This window comes from Leptonychotes weddellii, chromosome 8 (assembly GCF_054177405.1).
Source record: "Leptonychotes weddellii isolate Sample4059 chromosome 8, ASM5417740v2, whole genome shotgun sequence".
NCBI lineage: Eukaryota > Metazoa > Chordata > Mammalia > Carnivora > Phocidae > Leptonychotes > Leptonychotes weddellii.
In genome coordinates this window covers 117,833,672-117,849,285 of record NC_138376.1, presented here as the reverse complement: position 1 = coordinate 117,849,285, position 15,614 = coordinate 117,833,672, and the positions used below count along the sequence as shown (strand labels likewise).

General features: G+C 37.3%; 1 protein-coding gene across 2 annotated transcripts in view; it reads left to right on the top strand.

Moving 5' to 3' along the window:
* SYNE1 (spectrin repeat containing nuclear envelope protein 1) overlaps positions 1–15,614 on the top strand; it is a 429,147-nt gene that overhangs the window by 141,267 nt on the left and 272,266 nt on the right. For both annotated transcript variants that reach the window (XM_081829165.1, XM_081829163.1), the window contains 9 exons: positions 221–364; positions 2,839–3,012; positions 5,153–5,311; positions 5,601–5,765; positions 7,420–7,554; positions 9,545–9,703; positions 9,907–10,115; positions 10,744–10,852; positions 12,637–12,801. In XM_081829165.1, the coding sequence (XP_081685291.1) occupies positions 221–364; positions 2,839–3,012; positions 5,153–5,311; positions 5,601–5,765; positions 7,420–7,554; positions 9,545–9,703; positions 9,907–10,115; positions 10,744–10,852; positions 12,637–12,801 (1,419 nt within the window). The remainder of the gene's footprint in view (positions 1–220; positions 365–2,838; positions 3,013–5,152; positions 5,312–5,600; positions 5,766–7,419; positions 7,555–9,544; positions 9,704–9,906; positions 10,116–10,743; positions 10,853–12,636; positions 12,802–15,614) is intronic.

The window sequence follows — 15,614 nt, the reverse complement described above, 5'->3', positions numbered from 1 at the left end:
ATGGTTACTTCTAAAGGAAAGCTTTTATCTATTCATGTGATATTACAAATATATAATATATTAGCAAAAAAGGAAAGCAATAACTGGAATCTCCAAAAATTTATTAGAGGTATAGGATTTTATACAGTACATACTGATTTTTGTCCAACCTTCTGTGGAATCCTGAAATTGAAAGGAAATGTACCATGTGTTAATTTAGCTGTTTCAATGATACATGCAGGACATTGAGCAGAGGGTACCTGTAATGGATGCTCAATACAAGATGATTACAAAGACTGCACACCTCATTACCAAAGAGAGCTCCCAAGAAGAAGCTAATGAAATGTTTGTAACCATGTCTAGGCTCAAAGAACAGCTGACCAAGGTGGGAAAATACTTTAATGCATGACAACTGTGCGGGACCAACACTGACTTCAACATGCTTTACGCCTCCTCAGTCACACCCATGAGCAAACTCTTCACTTGTTAAGAGATGCTTTTGCTTTTTCCTGGGATTCTTGATTTAGTAACTCTGTCATTTAATAACTTTGTCATGAGTTTTAAAACTGAAACTATGGATCTGATGTCAAGTATTACCTCTGTTAATTTAGAAATACTAGGAGCTTTATTAGAAAGATAGGTCTCTTCTGGAGGAATAAGGGGTCAGTTAAATGTGATAAAACAAAGGTGGGGGGAGAAAAGGAAGGGGAAGGAGGAGGAAGAGATCAGATAATTAAATGAGAAAGAATTCCCAAATGCCCTTTTATTGAGTTTTATTTGACATCCCTCTGCTCTAAGATTATTTATGCTATTTTCTGCTTACATAGCCATGCAGCAGTGGAGAATTCTGCCCTCTTCAGCTTGTGGAGCTCACCTTAGACTTAAGATCTATACATTTCTACCCTTGTGTACAGGGAACTCCGTGGACATCAAGCACTAGCCATAAGACTTTTCTATTCTGTTGAGGGACTTCCTTAAGAACTTTGGAAGTTCCATTGGAGTTTTTTATCTATCTGAAGTTGAATTTTATGAAGATGGTGTTGTTTGTGATTGGGTAATTAATTTCTGATACAGGAAAGGAGTGACTATATAAATGAAGAGGAAAATTTTGTAATGAAGACTTGAGAAACAGAGGAAAAGAAAGCAGAGAAACCTGTTATTTAGGAGGGAAAAAGCAGAAAGAGAATAACCTACATGAAATCAGTAGTGGAAAAGTAATGAAAAGAGGAATAAATGAGATAGGTGAAAATAGGAAGAATCATGGTCTTGAAAAGAAAAAAGAAAACTTCATTGCCAAACTGGTATAAATTAGAATGTTAATTTCTAATTATTTTTATTTTAATATTCAAGTTAAGATTATTTATAGAGATTGGGCACAATTCGAGGTCAATGTTGTTGAATTGATAACCAAGCTTTTAGAGCCATATCTTGGGCTTGCATATCTTAGCTTAGGCCAAGTTTAATGATTTGGGGCAACCTCTGAGAAAGCAAATTCCACCCGAAAACGCATCTAAGTTGTTCAGCTTTTTAAAACTACTACTTTAGTTGTAGCATCTCTGTTAAATTTTCAACTGTATCCAGGAAAGATTTCTAAAGCATACTTGATTTTTATGCATATTAGCAGATTCTCTTCATTTTGTTCAGCGTCATTTTAGCAGAGCCTTCTTGCAGTAGATCAGTAGCTTTCTTTTGGGGAGTTCATCCTTCAGGCAGGGTATCTGACAGCATGAGAATATTTATAATTTAAGAAAAAAGAGAATGGTCAACTAACAAGGACTCAATTTCCTTTCCTTGGTTCCCAGAAGTACAAATAATATTTGGGGAGCAATTCTAAGTAAAATGAATGGGGACAGGAAGTTCCTAGAGAATGACCTGGTCCTGGATTCTAGCATAAAGGTGATAAGGCAGAAACTTTATGGATCTCTTGATCCCCAGGAGTGTATGCCTCAGCATTAAGATAAAGAATACAAGTGTATAAAGTAACAGCATTTTTTTTAAAAGACAAGTGACAAATGAGGGCTGGGTCAATTCAGACTGGGGAGATATCCCCTGGCGTGGGGACTTTTGTAAATAAATTGGTACCTGACTTGTGCACTTGGGATGAGTAAGATGATGGGCAGAGAATAGAGAAGCATAGAGCTGGGGGAGATAGGGAAGAATAAGGCCTGTCTGGGAAGAATGAGTCAGCAAAGTTACAGGTTTGTCTAGAGTTAAGGGTCCAAGTACTAGAGACCTTGAAAATAAAGTTGGAAGGTTAGTCTGGATAATGTAATTCACAACTATCTCAGGTCAGATTTTGAGGCCAAAGCGAAGATGAACTGCATAGTTTCTGAGGTGGAATTTGATGCCATCTGGCTCACCAGCAATATTGTTTAGATGGGAAAGTGCTATCCAGATGGACAGTTTAGATGAATCTTCATGGGAAAACTCTGTTGCATTTATTTGTCTCAGTAGTATTGTTTTTTTTATCAAAATTTAACAATACATAGGAAATATCATTAAATAAAGGTCGGGGCGCCTGGGTGGCTCAGTTGGTTAAGTGACTGCCTTCGGCTCAGGTCATGATCCTGGAGTCCCGGGATCGAGTCCCACATCAGGCTCCCTGCTCAGCAGGGAGTCTGCTTCTCCCTCTGACCCTCCTCCCTCTCATGCTCTCTGTCTCTCATTCTCTCTCTCGCAAATAAATAAAAAAATCTTAAATAAATAAATAAATAAATAAATAAATAAAGGTCGTTGAAGATCTGCAAGCACCAGATGACAATATCACTGAAGAAAATGTTCCCAAGAACTGTGAACAGTGCCCTGAGTTTGTGGTAATTAGTGGCCTTTAATAGAATTTTTGTCTTTGTATTTTTAAAGGTCAAAGAATGTCACTCACCACTCCTTTATGAGTCTCGACAGCTGTTGATACCATTGGAAGAATTAGAAAAGCAGATGACACTCTTTTATGACTCACTTGGGAAAATCAATGAAATTTTAACAGTTCTTGAGCATGAGGCACAATCTAGTGCTCTTTTTAAACAGAAACAACAGGTAAGGAGAAGTCCTTTTGAGGAGACATAGTTATTTTAAAGCATGTGTAGTAAGACGGAGGTGGTGCTTATAGTGGTAGAAATTTGGTTAGGACAGGAAACATTTTTCTAGAATAGCGTTGGCATCCAGGGGTGCCTGGGTGGCTCAGTCGTTAAGTGTCTGCCTTTGGCTCAGGTCATGATCCCAATGTCCTGTCACTGAGCCCAGCATCATTAGGCTCCCTGCACAGCAGGGAGTCTGCTTCTCGCTCTCCCTCTCTCTCTCAAATAAATAAATAAATAAAATCTTAAAAAAAAAATAGAATAGCACTGGCATCTCAAAACAAAAATATACGTCTGTCCAAAGACGAAACCCCTGTCCACTAACGATAAAATGAAAATTTTATCTATCTAAATTTATATAGAGATAACATTTTTATAAATAAATTTCAAATTTTAGATATTTAGATATATAAAAGCAAATAGTTGCATTCTGTTTCTATCCAGTGTCTGTAAACTGTCTTATGAGATCTTTTCTTTGCCTCTAAGATTAAGTCTGATTATACAATCATAAAATTCTGGAAATGTGTTTGGAGTGATAATCATTTTTTTGGTCTCAGTTTTTATAAGCAGATCTCTATGCAGAACAGCTTCCCACCCTTGCAGCTAATTGACTTATTTAGGTGGTTTATTATAAATGACCCTATCCATCCGAGGAGTGTGAAACTTAATGGGCAAATGGTTTACCACTGCATTCACTGAAACCGATTCTTGGAAGGAAGGTAGCATCACTTAGCAGAAAGAACCGAGAGTATCTGAAGTGAGTCAGACAGGTATTCAGATCTTAGATCTGATATAACAAATTACAAAGATTTGATTAGCTTTTATTTCCTCACCTTAAAATGCAGATAATGATAATACATAAGTTGAGAGCTTATTGTGGAGATTACATTATATATTCCATAATATAACTAGCACATAGTGGCACATAGTATGTACTCTGTAATTGGTAGCAATTATTATTTTTTTTTTACTATTACTGATAGTAAAACCACAATGATTATACCACCAAACCCTATTCTAGTGGGTTTTCATCATATTGGATAAAGGTTGTCTTTCACTTTGAGTTACAGTGCCATTTCTCATATTCTCAAATTGCTATAAATTGCCATCAAAGAATCCTTCCACAATTAAAATAACATTTGATATCTTAGTAATAATAATATTAATAATATTTAATAATATCTTTCTAACATATATTACTTTTTATGTCCTAAATCTTCAAAAGGAAAAATATGTCCTTACTTCGTTTTTTCAAAACAAACAAACAAAACCTTGGTCTTAATATTTGCCTCTAGATTACCAAAACTGGTATCCAAATGAGCAGTTTGAAATACTTTTCCAAGCTGTTGAGGGTGTCGAAATGCAAATAGTGCAGCTTCAGGTCAAAAAATGACTGTTGGCCTTGGGCTGGGCTGGATAATTCTGCTGTCAATTGCAGAAATCACTATGATGCTAGGTTACTAAGCAGAGGTGGAAGGGCCTGGGTCTCCATGGTTTCTCATCCTGCAAATGTGTGACAACTGCAAGTCCTCCCACACCAACCAGTCTGCTGCCTTTTGTGGTTAGTATCTGAGGTCCACCATTTTGTTAATGAGGTTGACAGCTTATGAACCTTAGGAATTCAAATATTGTACATTTTGGCATACACAAATAATATATAATTTGCTGCAGCTCTTTCAGTAAAGTATGTGCATTAGTATTTATTTAGTCAGATTAAAACCTAATATGTTGATTGATTTTGGGATTGTTCTCTCAATAAATCATAGGCCTGTGAGTTGGACACATTGCAGGCAAATAACAATTTTGATGGCCTTTCATTTTCTTAACGTTAATAATGCAGGCATGAAATTTTAAAAAATCTCAAAAAACTCAACGTGACATTTAAATGCCTTATATAAAAAAACACGGACCAGTGATTGCTTAAAATTGAGCTCTTCTCAATGAAAAGAAACACTTCTCTGTACTTTTGATTTTACTTACAGCTGACTAAAAGCCTAAAAGCCATATAATGTTGTTCTTATTGTTTTGTAATGGTATTCTCTTTCCTTCTCTTTCTCACCCTTTTAAATACTATTGTTGTGGGCTTCCTTTCCCTGTAGGAACTGTCAGCTTGTCAAGAAAGCTGTAAGAAAACCATGACACAAATTGAGAAAGGCAGTCAAAATGTTCAAAAGTTCGTGACCTTGAGCAGTTTGTTAAAGCATTTTGATCAGACAAAGCTGCACAGACAGATTGCAGATGTCCATGGTGCTTTCCAGGTAAGCTTTCTCCCTGCTATAGAAGCATAAGCCAAGGAAAATACAAAGAATGAGGACATGTAATTCTCATGGCTAAATGAGGCTAAATGCCTTGCCTACTGAGGTTTGGAACCAATCATTTTACTTCTTTTTCTAATACTCATTAATGTCAAAAGAAGTTGATTACTCTCATCATAATGAAACGTATTCCTTCTGAGTGTTCTTTTTTAAAGAAACAGTACTCTTTAACAAAATGATGCTTTCAATAATGAGAGAGCAGCATCACATTGGCATTATTTTTTAAATCAAGAATATGGTGAAGAAAATTGGAGACTGGAAGAAACATGTGGAAACCAATAGTCGCTTGATGAAAAAATTTGAGGAGTCTCGAGCAGAGTTAGAGAAGGTGCTGCGGATTGCTCAGGAGGGCCTGGAGGAAAAGGGAAACCCAGAAGACCTCCTGAAGAGACATACTGTGAGTTTGTCCCTCATGGGGCACTTGACCTGAGGACACAGACAAGTGGTCTTGAGTGAAAAATAAAAAGAACATTCTGTCCTAATACTAAGTTTTTGAGGCGGGGGGAAGAAGAGGTGAGTTAGGAAGGCAGAAACATTTTAGGTTATTAGACCCAAAAAATGGCAGCAGCAAAAAAAACTTCAGGAGCAATTGATGAGCTGCATTATAATTGGCCATTCTTAAGCCCCTGAAGTGGTAGAGTTATTAGATATATAATGAGGCACTCCTGAATTATTTAGCTGAGAAATTCTTACATAACCAACATATTCTTTTTAAGAGATAATTTTAGGTGGATGGCTAAGTCTTTGTGCTCATTTCATGAATCCGCCATATCGAAGTGTGAATACCATGTCACTTGAAGTTTGGTAGCTGATCCACAACTTGTCCTATTGTGAAGTCATCTTCCTGTTAATCATACTCATTTAAATCATATAGGTATTGAAAATGTTAATAGTCTCTTAAATGCTGTATGGAGATGATGGGGCCTCTGAGATCATGTATTTTGAGTTATGTTTCCTGAAATTTCAGTGGATATTGATATAAACCACACTATCAGATGATGACTGCAATATATTTGTGATGTAGCTGACTGAACTTAAGGTTGATGTCTGTGACCACTCAACATCTCCTTCAGTTGATACTTTTGCTGCAGTGTGGCCCTTTCTGTTTTGAACCACTGTTGTTTTAAAGTATGTCTGCATATATCCTCCTGAGTCTGTGTGAGACTTGGTCATGTATATAGGTGCACATGTGCTGTTTGGGTCTGTTTGGATGGCCATAAAAATATACACAGGTTGGGTGGCTTCAGCAACAGGCATTTATTTTCTCACAGTTCTGGAGACTATAGGTCTGAGATCAGAGTACTAGCATGGTTGGGTTTGGTGAGGACTCTCTTCCTGGCTTGTGGATGGTCACCTTGTCACTGTGTTCTCATAAGGCAGAGATACATAGGGAGCAAGATCTTTGATGTCTCCTGTTACAAGGGCACTAATTCCATCATGAGGGACCCACCCTTGTGACCTCATTTAACCTAATTACCCCAATGGCTTCAGCTCCAAATATCATCACATTGGGGGTTAGGGATTCAACATATAAATTTGGGCAGGTAGTGGGGAGCACCATTCTGTCCATAGCTTGTGGGGCCATGTGCGTACTTGTCTGAATGTAGAAATGGCTCATAATGAATCAGCAGGGCCTGAAACCCATTACAGTAGGGTATGAGGAATTGTGAGACTAAACGCTAGCTTCTGTTCTGCTCTTCTGACTTCACCGAAGAGGAGTGAAAACTCTATTACTATGGAATCAAGTTTTTAGGCCCCTTGGCCTTCCGGAATAGTCTACCAAATTTAAAAGCTGAAAAGATTTTTTTTTTCTTAAAAAATGAAAAGCACTAGTTGAATTTCAGATGTGGTGGCTTCTGACTCATAACTGTAGATAATTATAGTTCATTCCTGAAAAAAAAAAAAAAAAAGAGTAGTTGCCAGGAAGGTTTGAAGAGGGCAGCAGCTGGCTGAGGGACTCATGTAGAGGCGTGACTGCTTAACTGTAGAGTGTCTGATGCTGCCTTTTATTCTTCCCGACACTCTTAACCACTTCCTCCTCTCCGTGCCAGGAGTTTTTCAGTCAGCTGGATCAGAGAGTGCTCAATGCTTTCCTGAAAGCTTGCGACGAGCTCACCGACATTCTCCCTGAGCAGGAACAGCAGGGCCTGCAGGAAGCCGTTAGAAAGCTCCATAAACAGTGGAAGGTGAGTCAGGACATAATGGGAACACACACATAAGTAGGTGCCACGAATGATGGGAGAGAGCATGAGGGTGTTAAGGTTCGATTGTAAGAGAAATTCATGGAAAATCACCACAGGTACTTCTCCCATTTAAAAAAACCAAACGAATAAAACAATGATAAAATATGATATGATTTTGTTTTTCTTATTTTTTAGTAACGTTGATTTTATCATATTACTTAAGAGTGCTCTTTTTCTTTTCCTGAGTATTTTTGGGGGTAGGAATGACAAGGGCATTTAATTCGGTAACATTTAGTAAGCTCTTCTCATCTAAGTAAATTACATTAGGCATACTAACATTTTGCTGTTTTCAAGGATTTTACCATCTGGTTTAGATTGTTATGGTCTAAAAAATATAAATACAAACACTTATTGGTTAAGGACGCAGGGATGAACAAAGCACAGTCCATTTCTCCAAAGACTTTAGAGCCCAGTAGGAGAGATAATTAGTTGCCGGTAATGGAAGTATAATATGTAATAAGTCCCCAAAAGTATAGTTAATGCTTATGAAAGCTTTGGAAGAGAGAAGTGGGCCCACTTGGAGAGTGGAAAGGAGTGAATCAAGTAACTAGTTTTTGTCTTAGGATTTTAAAGAAGAAGCAGAGATCTGGGAGTGGGTGGGAGGGGGAAATACCAGCACCTGGAAGAGAGACAGCAGGACAGCCCCCGAATGGGGGTGTAGGGATTCATTTGGCTGGTCTAACTTGAGTGCCCCACACTGGGCATGTCACAAGGAAGCCGACTCTAGAATCCGCATGCCAGGGGGGCAGCTGCAGTACAATGAAGACCCGCCCAGGGCTGTCTTGCTCAAGCCAGGCTGGAGGAAGCCTGCTCCAGCAGCAGGTTAACGAGTGCTATGACAAGGTAATAGCGAGTGGCGACCTTCATGTGTATTATGTGAAGAAGTCACGGGATCTGGAAGGTAGGCAACTAAAATACTCTCCATCAGCTTTTGTTATTCTCTCGATTTTTTTTTTCATCTCAGTAACATAGGCTAAAAAAATCATCCCCAAGCATAGGAAAAACACAGTTAAGGACATATTTTATTTGCTAAATATAAAAACTAGAAAAAGATTCTTAAAGAAACCCAAGCTTTTGAAGTTGTCTTTAAAGCTTAACATATCATAAATGTATTATGGAATAGAGATTCTAATGGAAAGCTGTATTTATTTTATATATACACACAAACTCTCATTAAGCTCTCTAGGATATAATCTAGGATATAATCTGTTCTAGTCTTTCCATAGCCCCAAATCATTTTCTCATCTGTTACCGTAGTATTTTATTTTAAAAGTAACCTTTTAAATGCCATAGGATATAAGCTGGCTAAAATTAATAAATTATAGGACTGAAGGTAATGATGTAGCTTATGATTATATATCAAAAAAGAACATAAAACATCTCATGTTTGCATGCTGCTGGCTTGTTTTCTCAAGGAATGCGCTAAGGAAAAAGGACAAGGCAGGTGGTCAAAGGCATGGGCCATTTGATCTGGCCTCTTTACTAATAAAGTTTTCTCTTTGCCCTTTGTGTAGTGAGTGTAAATATGTTCTTCCTACCTCCCAGGGTCATTGACAAAATTAAATGGGACATATGCCGGGGAGAGGGTATGTGGAATCAGTGCATCATTTAAGTTTAGATTCAAATCTAGCTTTTCTACCTACCCCTGAGCCTCAATGGTCTAATTTGTGAAATAGGAATATTAATACTGTGTGGAGCTATAGTAAAAATTAAATAGAATAATTACTGTGAAAAATCTGACCCTGCAGGCTGAAAGAATTCATTGTGGCCCCACTACTTGGAAAAGTACAAAGAACAGCATCCAGGTGCAGACAATAGTGATTAAATCACATTGGCCCCAAAGGGAATATTTTATGGTTTTTGCCACTCCAATTAAAAATGTATATAATCTGGAATGGTATCATATTTTTTTTCATCTTCCTATGGAATGTAGGATCTTCAAGGAGAAGCCCCATATCATTTGCTTCATCTGAAGATTGATGTGGAGAAGAATAGATTCTTAGCTTCTGTAGAAGAATGCAGAACTGAGCTGGATCGAGAGACCAAGCTGGTGCCCCAGGAAGGCAGTGAAAAGATCATTAAAGAGCACAGGGTACGTCTCACACACCCCAAGTGCAGGCATGCAAAGTCACATTTTTACCTAAAAGATATATACCTGATACTTTGGTTTGGGTCCAAAAACCCTAAATAGCTTAATTACTATATAGTAGTAGACTAAATGGGAAACTTCTATGAAAATATGGAAGTATTGTATGGATTTTCACAAGGATTATATCAATGTTTATTGTTCATTAGATTTTCTTCAGTGACAAGGGTCCTCATCATCTTTGTGAGAAAAGGTTACAGCTTATTGAAGAACTGTGTCTGAAACTCCCAGTCCGGGACCCAGTAAGGAACACACCTGAAACCTGTCACGCGACTCTCAAAGAGCTCAGAGTTACCATTGATACCACCTACATGAAGCTTGTGGAAGACCCAGACAAGTGGAAGGACTACACTAGCAGGTAGTTGTGGAACTGCTTCCAGAGATGGACACTGTCTGTCCTAATACTGTTAATTCAGAGATCATTGCACGACAAGAAGTGACGTGTGTTTCCTCTGAAGCAATAAAGAAAATCAGATTGTATGATCTTACCCATGCTCTTAATATAAAAATGCTTCATTTAATAAAAAGAATGGGTTTCAGTCAGAAACAAGGTGAAGCACTTAATTTCCAAGGGACCCAGATGTTACCTTTTTGAAGCACATTTGGCAGTTCCTTTCTCCCTGATTTCCTCATATCCCCGGAGGGAGACTTCTCCCTCTGGGTTTCTGTCTCAATCCGGTGGAGATAGATGAGGCCAGACCTCAGGTGGTGCCTTCCATATTTCCAGGTGCTCAGGCCCTGGGAACACACCTTTTTCCTTAGCTGAGCTCCATCTGCTCTGCTTTCTCTTTCCTCCAAGTGACAGCTCAGAGGCAGCCACCCCTGTCCTGAGCTTCATGTTAAAGGAACAGTTTCCAGAAAATTTGTTAATTGACTTGCTAATCAGTTGATTGCTAGATTTCCATGAATAAATTCAAAATAGAAAATGTATTTTAACCACTGGGATATTTTCTCCCCTTAATAAGAAAATACTTGTGTTATTTCAGAATTTCTGAGTTCTCATCTTGGATATCTGCAAAGGAGACACAGTTGAGAGGGTTTAAGAGTGAACCCTTCGATACTGCCAACCATGGAGAGATTAAATGTGCTGTAGAGGTTAGTTCTGGTCCATATTTTTCATTAATAAAAAAATTAATGGTAGACCGACTAACTGATGTATTCTTTTCTTTCTGTAAAAAAATTAAATTACTGAAAAACTGTCTTAAGAATAAGTCTCCTCATGTTACTGTGAAGAAGCATAGGGGATGATTTTCCCTATTGAATCATTGTTAGCTTTGAGATTTAGTCATGCTTAGTGGTACCTCTCATAGATCTTTAGCTAATGGAAAATCCTGAGAGGAAAATTGCATGCATGGGCCTACAACACAGCAGAGATTTAAGAATTGTCATGGAAAACAAGAACACTGTAGGTTTTTATACATTTTCAGCCATTCAAAAGCCAGATCACAGAATTGGGAAAGGTCTTTAAGTCTCATTTATATGTCACATTCAATCTGGATTGATTAGCTCTGGGAGCATGGGCACACCTAGCCAGGTGACTAGGCTGAACCTCAAGCCCTAACCCAGTTCACATTCTGTGAATGACACACAGCAACCCTCTCCTTCTTAGTGTGGCTCTGCTCTGTTTTGTAGACACACGCCATTGCGAAAATCCTTATCTTTGAGCATTTGAGCTCTTGCAAGTCACGTAGTTCCTGTTAATGAGAATATATTTCCTTTCTATTCCTATCCTCTGAGTTTTATGTTTTTCTCTTAAATTTATAATCCCATTAAATACTAGAGATGCTCAATAATATCATGCTATACCTATAGAAGGATATTTATATTTGCTCTTTGTTGCTGTTACATTACAAAAATAAAATGCATATCTTAAAATGAAGAGATCACTTGGTTCTGGAACCGGTGGGTGTGAATTTACCCTATAAGATCCTCTGTGGCAGCTGCATGGTTTCCTTGTGCTTCCCAGAGCTGTGTAGGAGGAAGAGGTTGCCCCAGTCAGCATTCCCACAGTTCCCAGACCTTGCAAGGGCTGAGGCCCCAGAATCTTTCTGGCATTGTCTGGGTCAGTATACCCTCCCTTCCTGGCTTAGAGTTGTGCTCCTGTTTGCACATCTTCCTATGTGGGTTACTGACTTCCAAAAGCTAACAAAAATGAGACATAAAATATAAGTTAATAAAGTTAAGATCAATTTTTAGGGCATCCATAATAATATTCAACAACTAAACACCTCAAAAAAAAGAAATCTGCTCACTAAAAAAATGACTCTTTCAACCTTTTTTTCTAAAAATACCATGTTCCTTCCAGCTAACAGAAAATAAAATGTGGGGTGCCTGGGTGGCTCAGTCGTTAAGCATCTGCCTTCGGCTCAGGTCATGATCCCAGGGTCCTGGGATCGAGGCCCACAAGGGGCTCCCTGCTCAGCAGGAAGCCCGCTTCTCCCTCTCGCACTCCCCCTGCTTGTGTTCCTGGTCTGGCTATCTCTCCGTCAAATAAATAAATAAAATCTTTAAAAAAAAAAAAAAAGAAAAGAAAAGAAAATGTGTTATAGTTCCCAATTTTGGTATCCCATTTTCTTCTACAGGACTTTTAGAGGCACCTTTATTTGTGATCAAGGGACTATCTGTAAATATCTAACCATCTAATTATGAACTAACCATCTAGTTAGCTTTTTGATATAGAGAGTATTGATTTTACATATCAGGTATTGGCATTGGGGAAATATTTTTTTCTAGCACCTGTGGACTTTTGTTAAAGATGTGAACAAAAAGTAAAATAAGCAGGCACTCTACCGGTGAATGAATGACTCTCCTACCTCCACCGTATGAACTTTCTTAATCTGAGTCTGTTCTTGATTCACAGTGTATTCTCTTCATTCCAGGAGATCAGAAATGGTGTTACCACAAAAGGCGAGACGCTCAACTGGCTGAAATCCAGGCTTAAAATTTTAATTGAAGTTTCTTCTGAGAATGCAGCCCAAAAGCAAGGAGATGAGCTGGCAAAATTATCTAGTTCTTTCAAGGCTCTTGTAGCTTTGTTATCAGAGGTATACCATTTACTTACACTCTAAATAGATAGTTTTGGGTGAGGAATCTGGAGGGTTCTTTTTCTTTTGGTTGTGATTTAAGAAGTAATTATATAAAGAAAGTATAGTTCAAACACAATAGTGAAGATACTTATTCATATGAAGATTGGTGGGGAAGATGTTTGAGTTATGGTCTGTGCCATTCTTGGATATGTTAGTTCAGAATAACAACCTATATTTAAAGTACAAAGCTTACCAGATCCACACTTTTTACTCTTACTAAAAGCATTGTTTCATGGTCAGTTGAAGGTATATTATGGAGTCAAATGAACCCAGAGTTACATTTTAACTCTGATAGCCCACTTCCTATATAATCTTGAGCTTGTCACTTAACATCTCTGGGTTTTGATTTTCTTACTTACAAAACAGAGCTAGAAAAACTTACCCCCAAAATGCAATAATATATGTAAAGCACTTAGTATAGTGCCTGAGAGTGAATGCTCAATAACCAATAGTGGGTAATAATAAAATATTCAATGTTAGCAGACAGTAAAATCTATTTTATGAAAGACTTACTCATTTTAAACTTCTTGATATATATTTCAGTGTTTATATTCCTCTATGGATTAAAATACACAAACCTATTTACTTCATTTCTAGTACGCCCCTTCTACCCTTGGTGACACATTTACCGACCAGGTTGTCATGCATGTCTAAAGAGTCTGTGCATGGGAAGAAAACATAAGAATGGAAAGTTGAATAGATAGCTACCATTATTTCTTGAAATTATTTATGAACTTGCATGGAAAAATGATCATCTAGATTATTTAAAGTTCCCTGATTCTGAAGATTTGGAATTCTCTGGAGATGTCCTAAACTAACAATTTGGTCAATTAACCTTTTATATTTTGAATGCATGTAGATCCACTTAAGACTCTAGCTGTGAATTTACATACGCCAAAAATACTCTAAACTGCATGTGACTTTAGTTTTATGTATGAATTTTGATATTATGTATCATTTTTCTTAACAATTTTGACAAAATGAAAATAGTGATAAGATTAATCAAATTTTGGAACATGAGTTATTTCAATCCTTTGATATGCATCTTTCACAGCAATAGTCCAAGTAGCGTAGCCACTACCATACTTCAAGTAAAATTCTGACGTCATTCTTCTCTACTCTTTTTTTGATCAAGAAGGTAAGGAGAAAAGTAAGGATTACAGTTTTAAAAAGTAAATGTACATGCAGGTGATCTTTGATCCAAGACTTAACAAATAGTTTTAGTCACATTGATAGATGAGTTTATATTTTGTTACACACACACACACACACACACACACACACACACTTAAAACACTTTGTCAGCCTTTAAAATTAGAAATTATTAGTCTCCCTAACACTTTCCCAAGGCCATTTATCTACTTTATCTTCCAAGTACTCTCATACCACTGCCCATGGGACTTGTAGCAAAAATCTACCCCTAACAAATACAGACATTAATTATTTGCACACCTATCTACCTTATTTTTTTAGTTTTATAGTTTTTTAAGTTTTTATTTGAATTTGAGTTAGTTAACATACAGTGTAATATTACTTTCAGGAGTACAATATAGTGACTCAGTAACATTGCAGGATACAAAATCAAGGTAGAGAAATCTATTACGTTTATATAGACCAATAAGGAAGCGGCAGAAAGAGAAATCAAGGAATCTATCCATTTACAATTGCACCAATAACATAAGATACCTAGGAATATTATTTTTATATGTCTCTTTATAAGGAACATAAAATTTTTGTTTTCAATAAATCCTCACTCTATTTTTTTTTTTTTTTTTTAGAGAGAGAGCACAACCGGGGGAGGGGCAAAGGGAGAGAGAGGATCTCAAGCAGACTTTCCGCTGAGCTCAGAGCCTGAATCAAGGCTGATCTCACCACCGTGAGCTCAGGACCTGAGCCCTATCTACTTAAACTTCGTAGTTTGTATTCATACCCCTGTATGCTACTCAATCATTAGTAAAACCAAAGAAAGAGGAAGGGAAAACATTCATTTTGTTCATGTAAGGATTTATATTAAAAGATGGATTTGACACATTCAGTCCATCCTTTGATTATAATCCATTTAATATTTAAATTAATGTTGAACACAAAGTGTGTGCAATTGTCCACTATAAGAAAAAGAGGCTGTGGATAGACTGGCAGTATGTAATGATGAGTCACTTCTTTCAACAAAAGCTGTGATTTACTGAGATCTGGAGTTTGTGGTTTTCATAGGGTCTTCTTGCTGTTTGGAGAATAGCACACTCACGTCACCTGGGACAAACTCAGAGAAGAGGGTCAAAGAAAAAGATGGGGTAAGAATAGGAGAAACTGAAAGGCTTCCATGGAACACAAATGACGTGCAGTGTGAAAATGATGATCTTAGTGAAGATGGAGAGCAATAGACTTTGAAAACAAAAGATGCTGGTGACCCTGGACTAGAGGAAGCAGAAATGAGATTGGAAATTCAGGGAAAAGAATTCACTAAAGAACCACAATATAATTGCTAACCAAAAATTAGCAATTATATTGTGTTTTATGTAAAAATATTGGAAGTGCATTTTTAACAAATACTCTTTATTCTTTTCATTTTTTCCCCTCCACAATTTTTTTCCTTACTTACTTTGAACAAGGTGGACTCAGCTTTATTACACTGCATTTTTATAATTTATGATTAAATTTTAGTCATGGGACTGTCATTAAAGGGATCCAGGAAATAAAATATACAGTATACCCATTTTCATTATCTTGCTTTGACTGCCAGGTTGAGTGGGCATAGAGCATGAGGCTTGCGA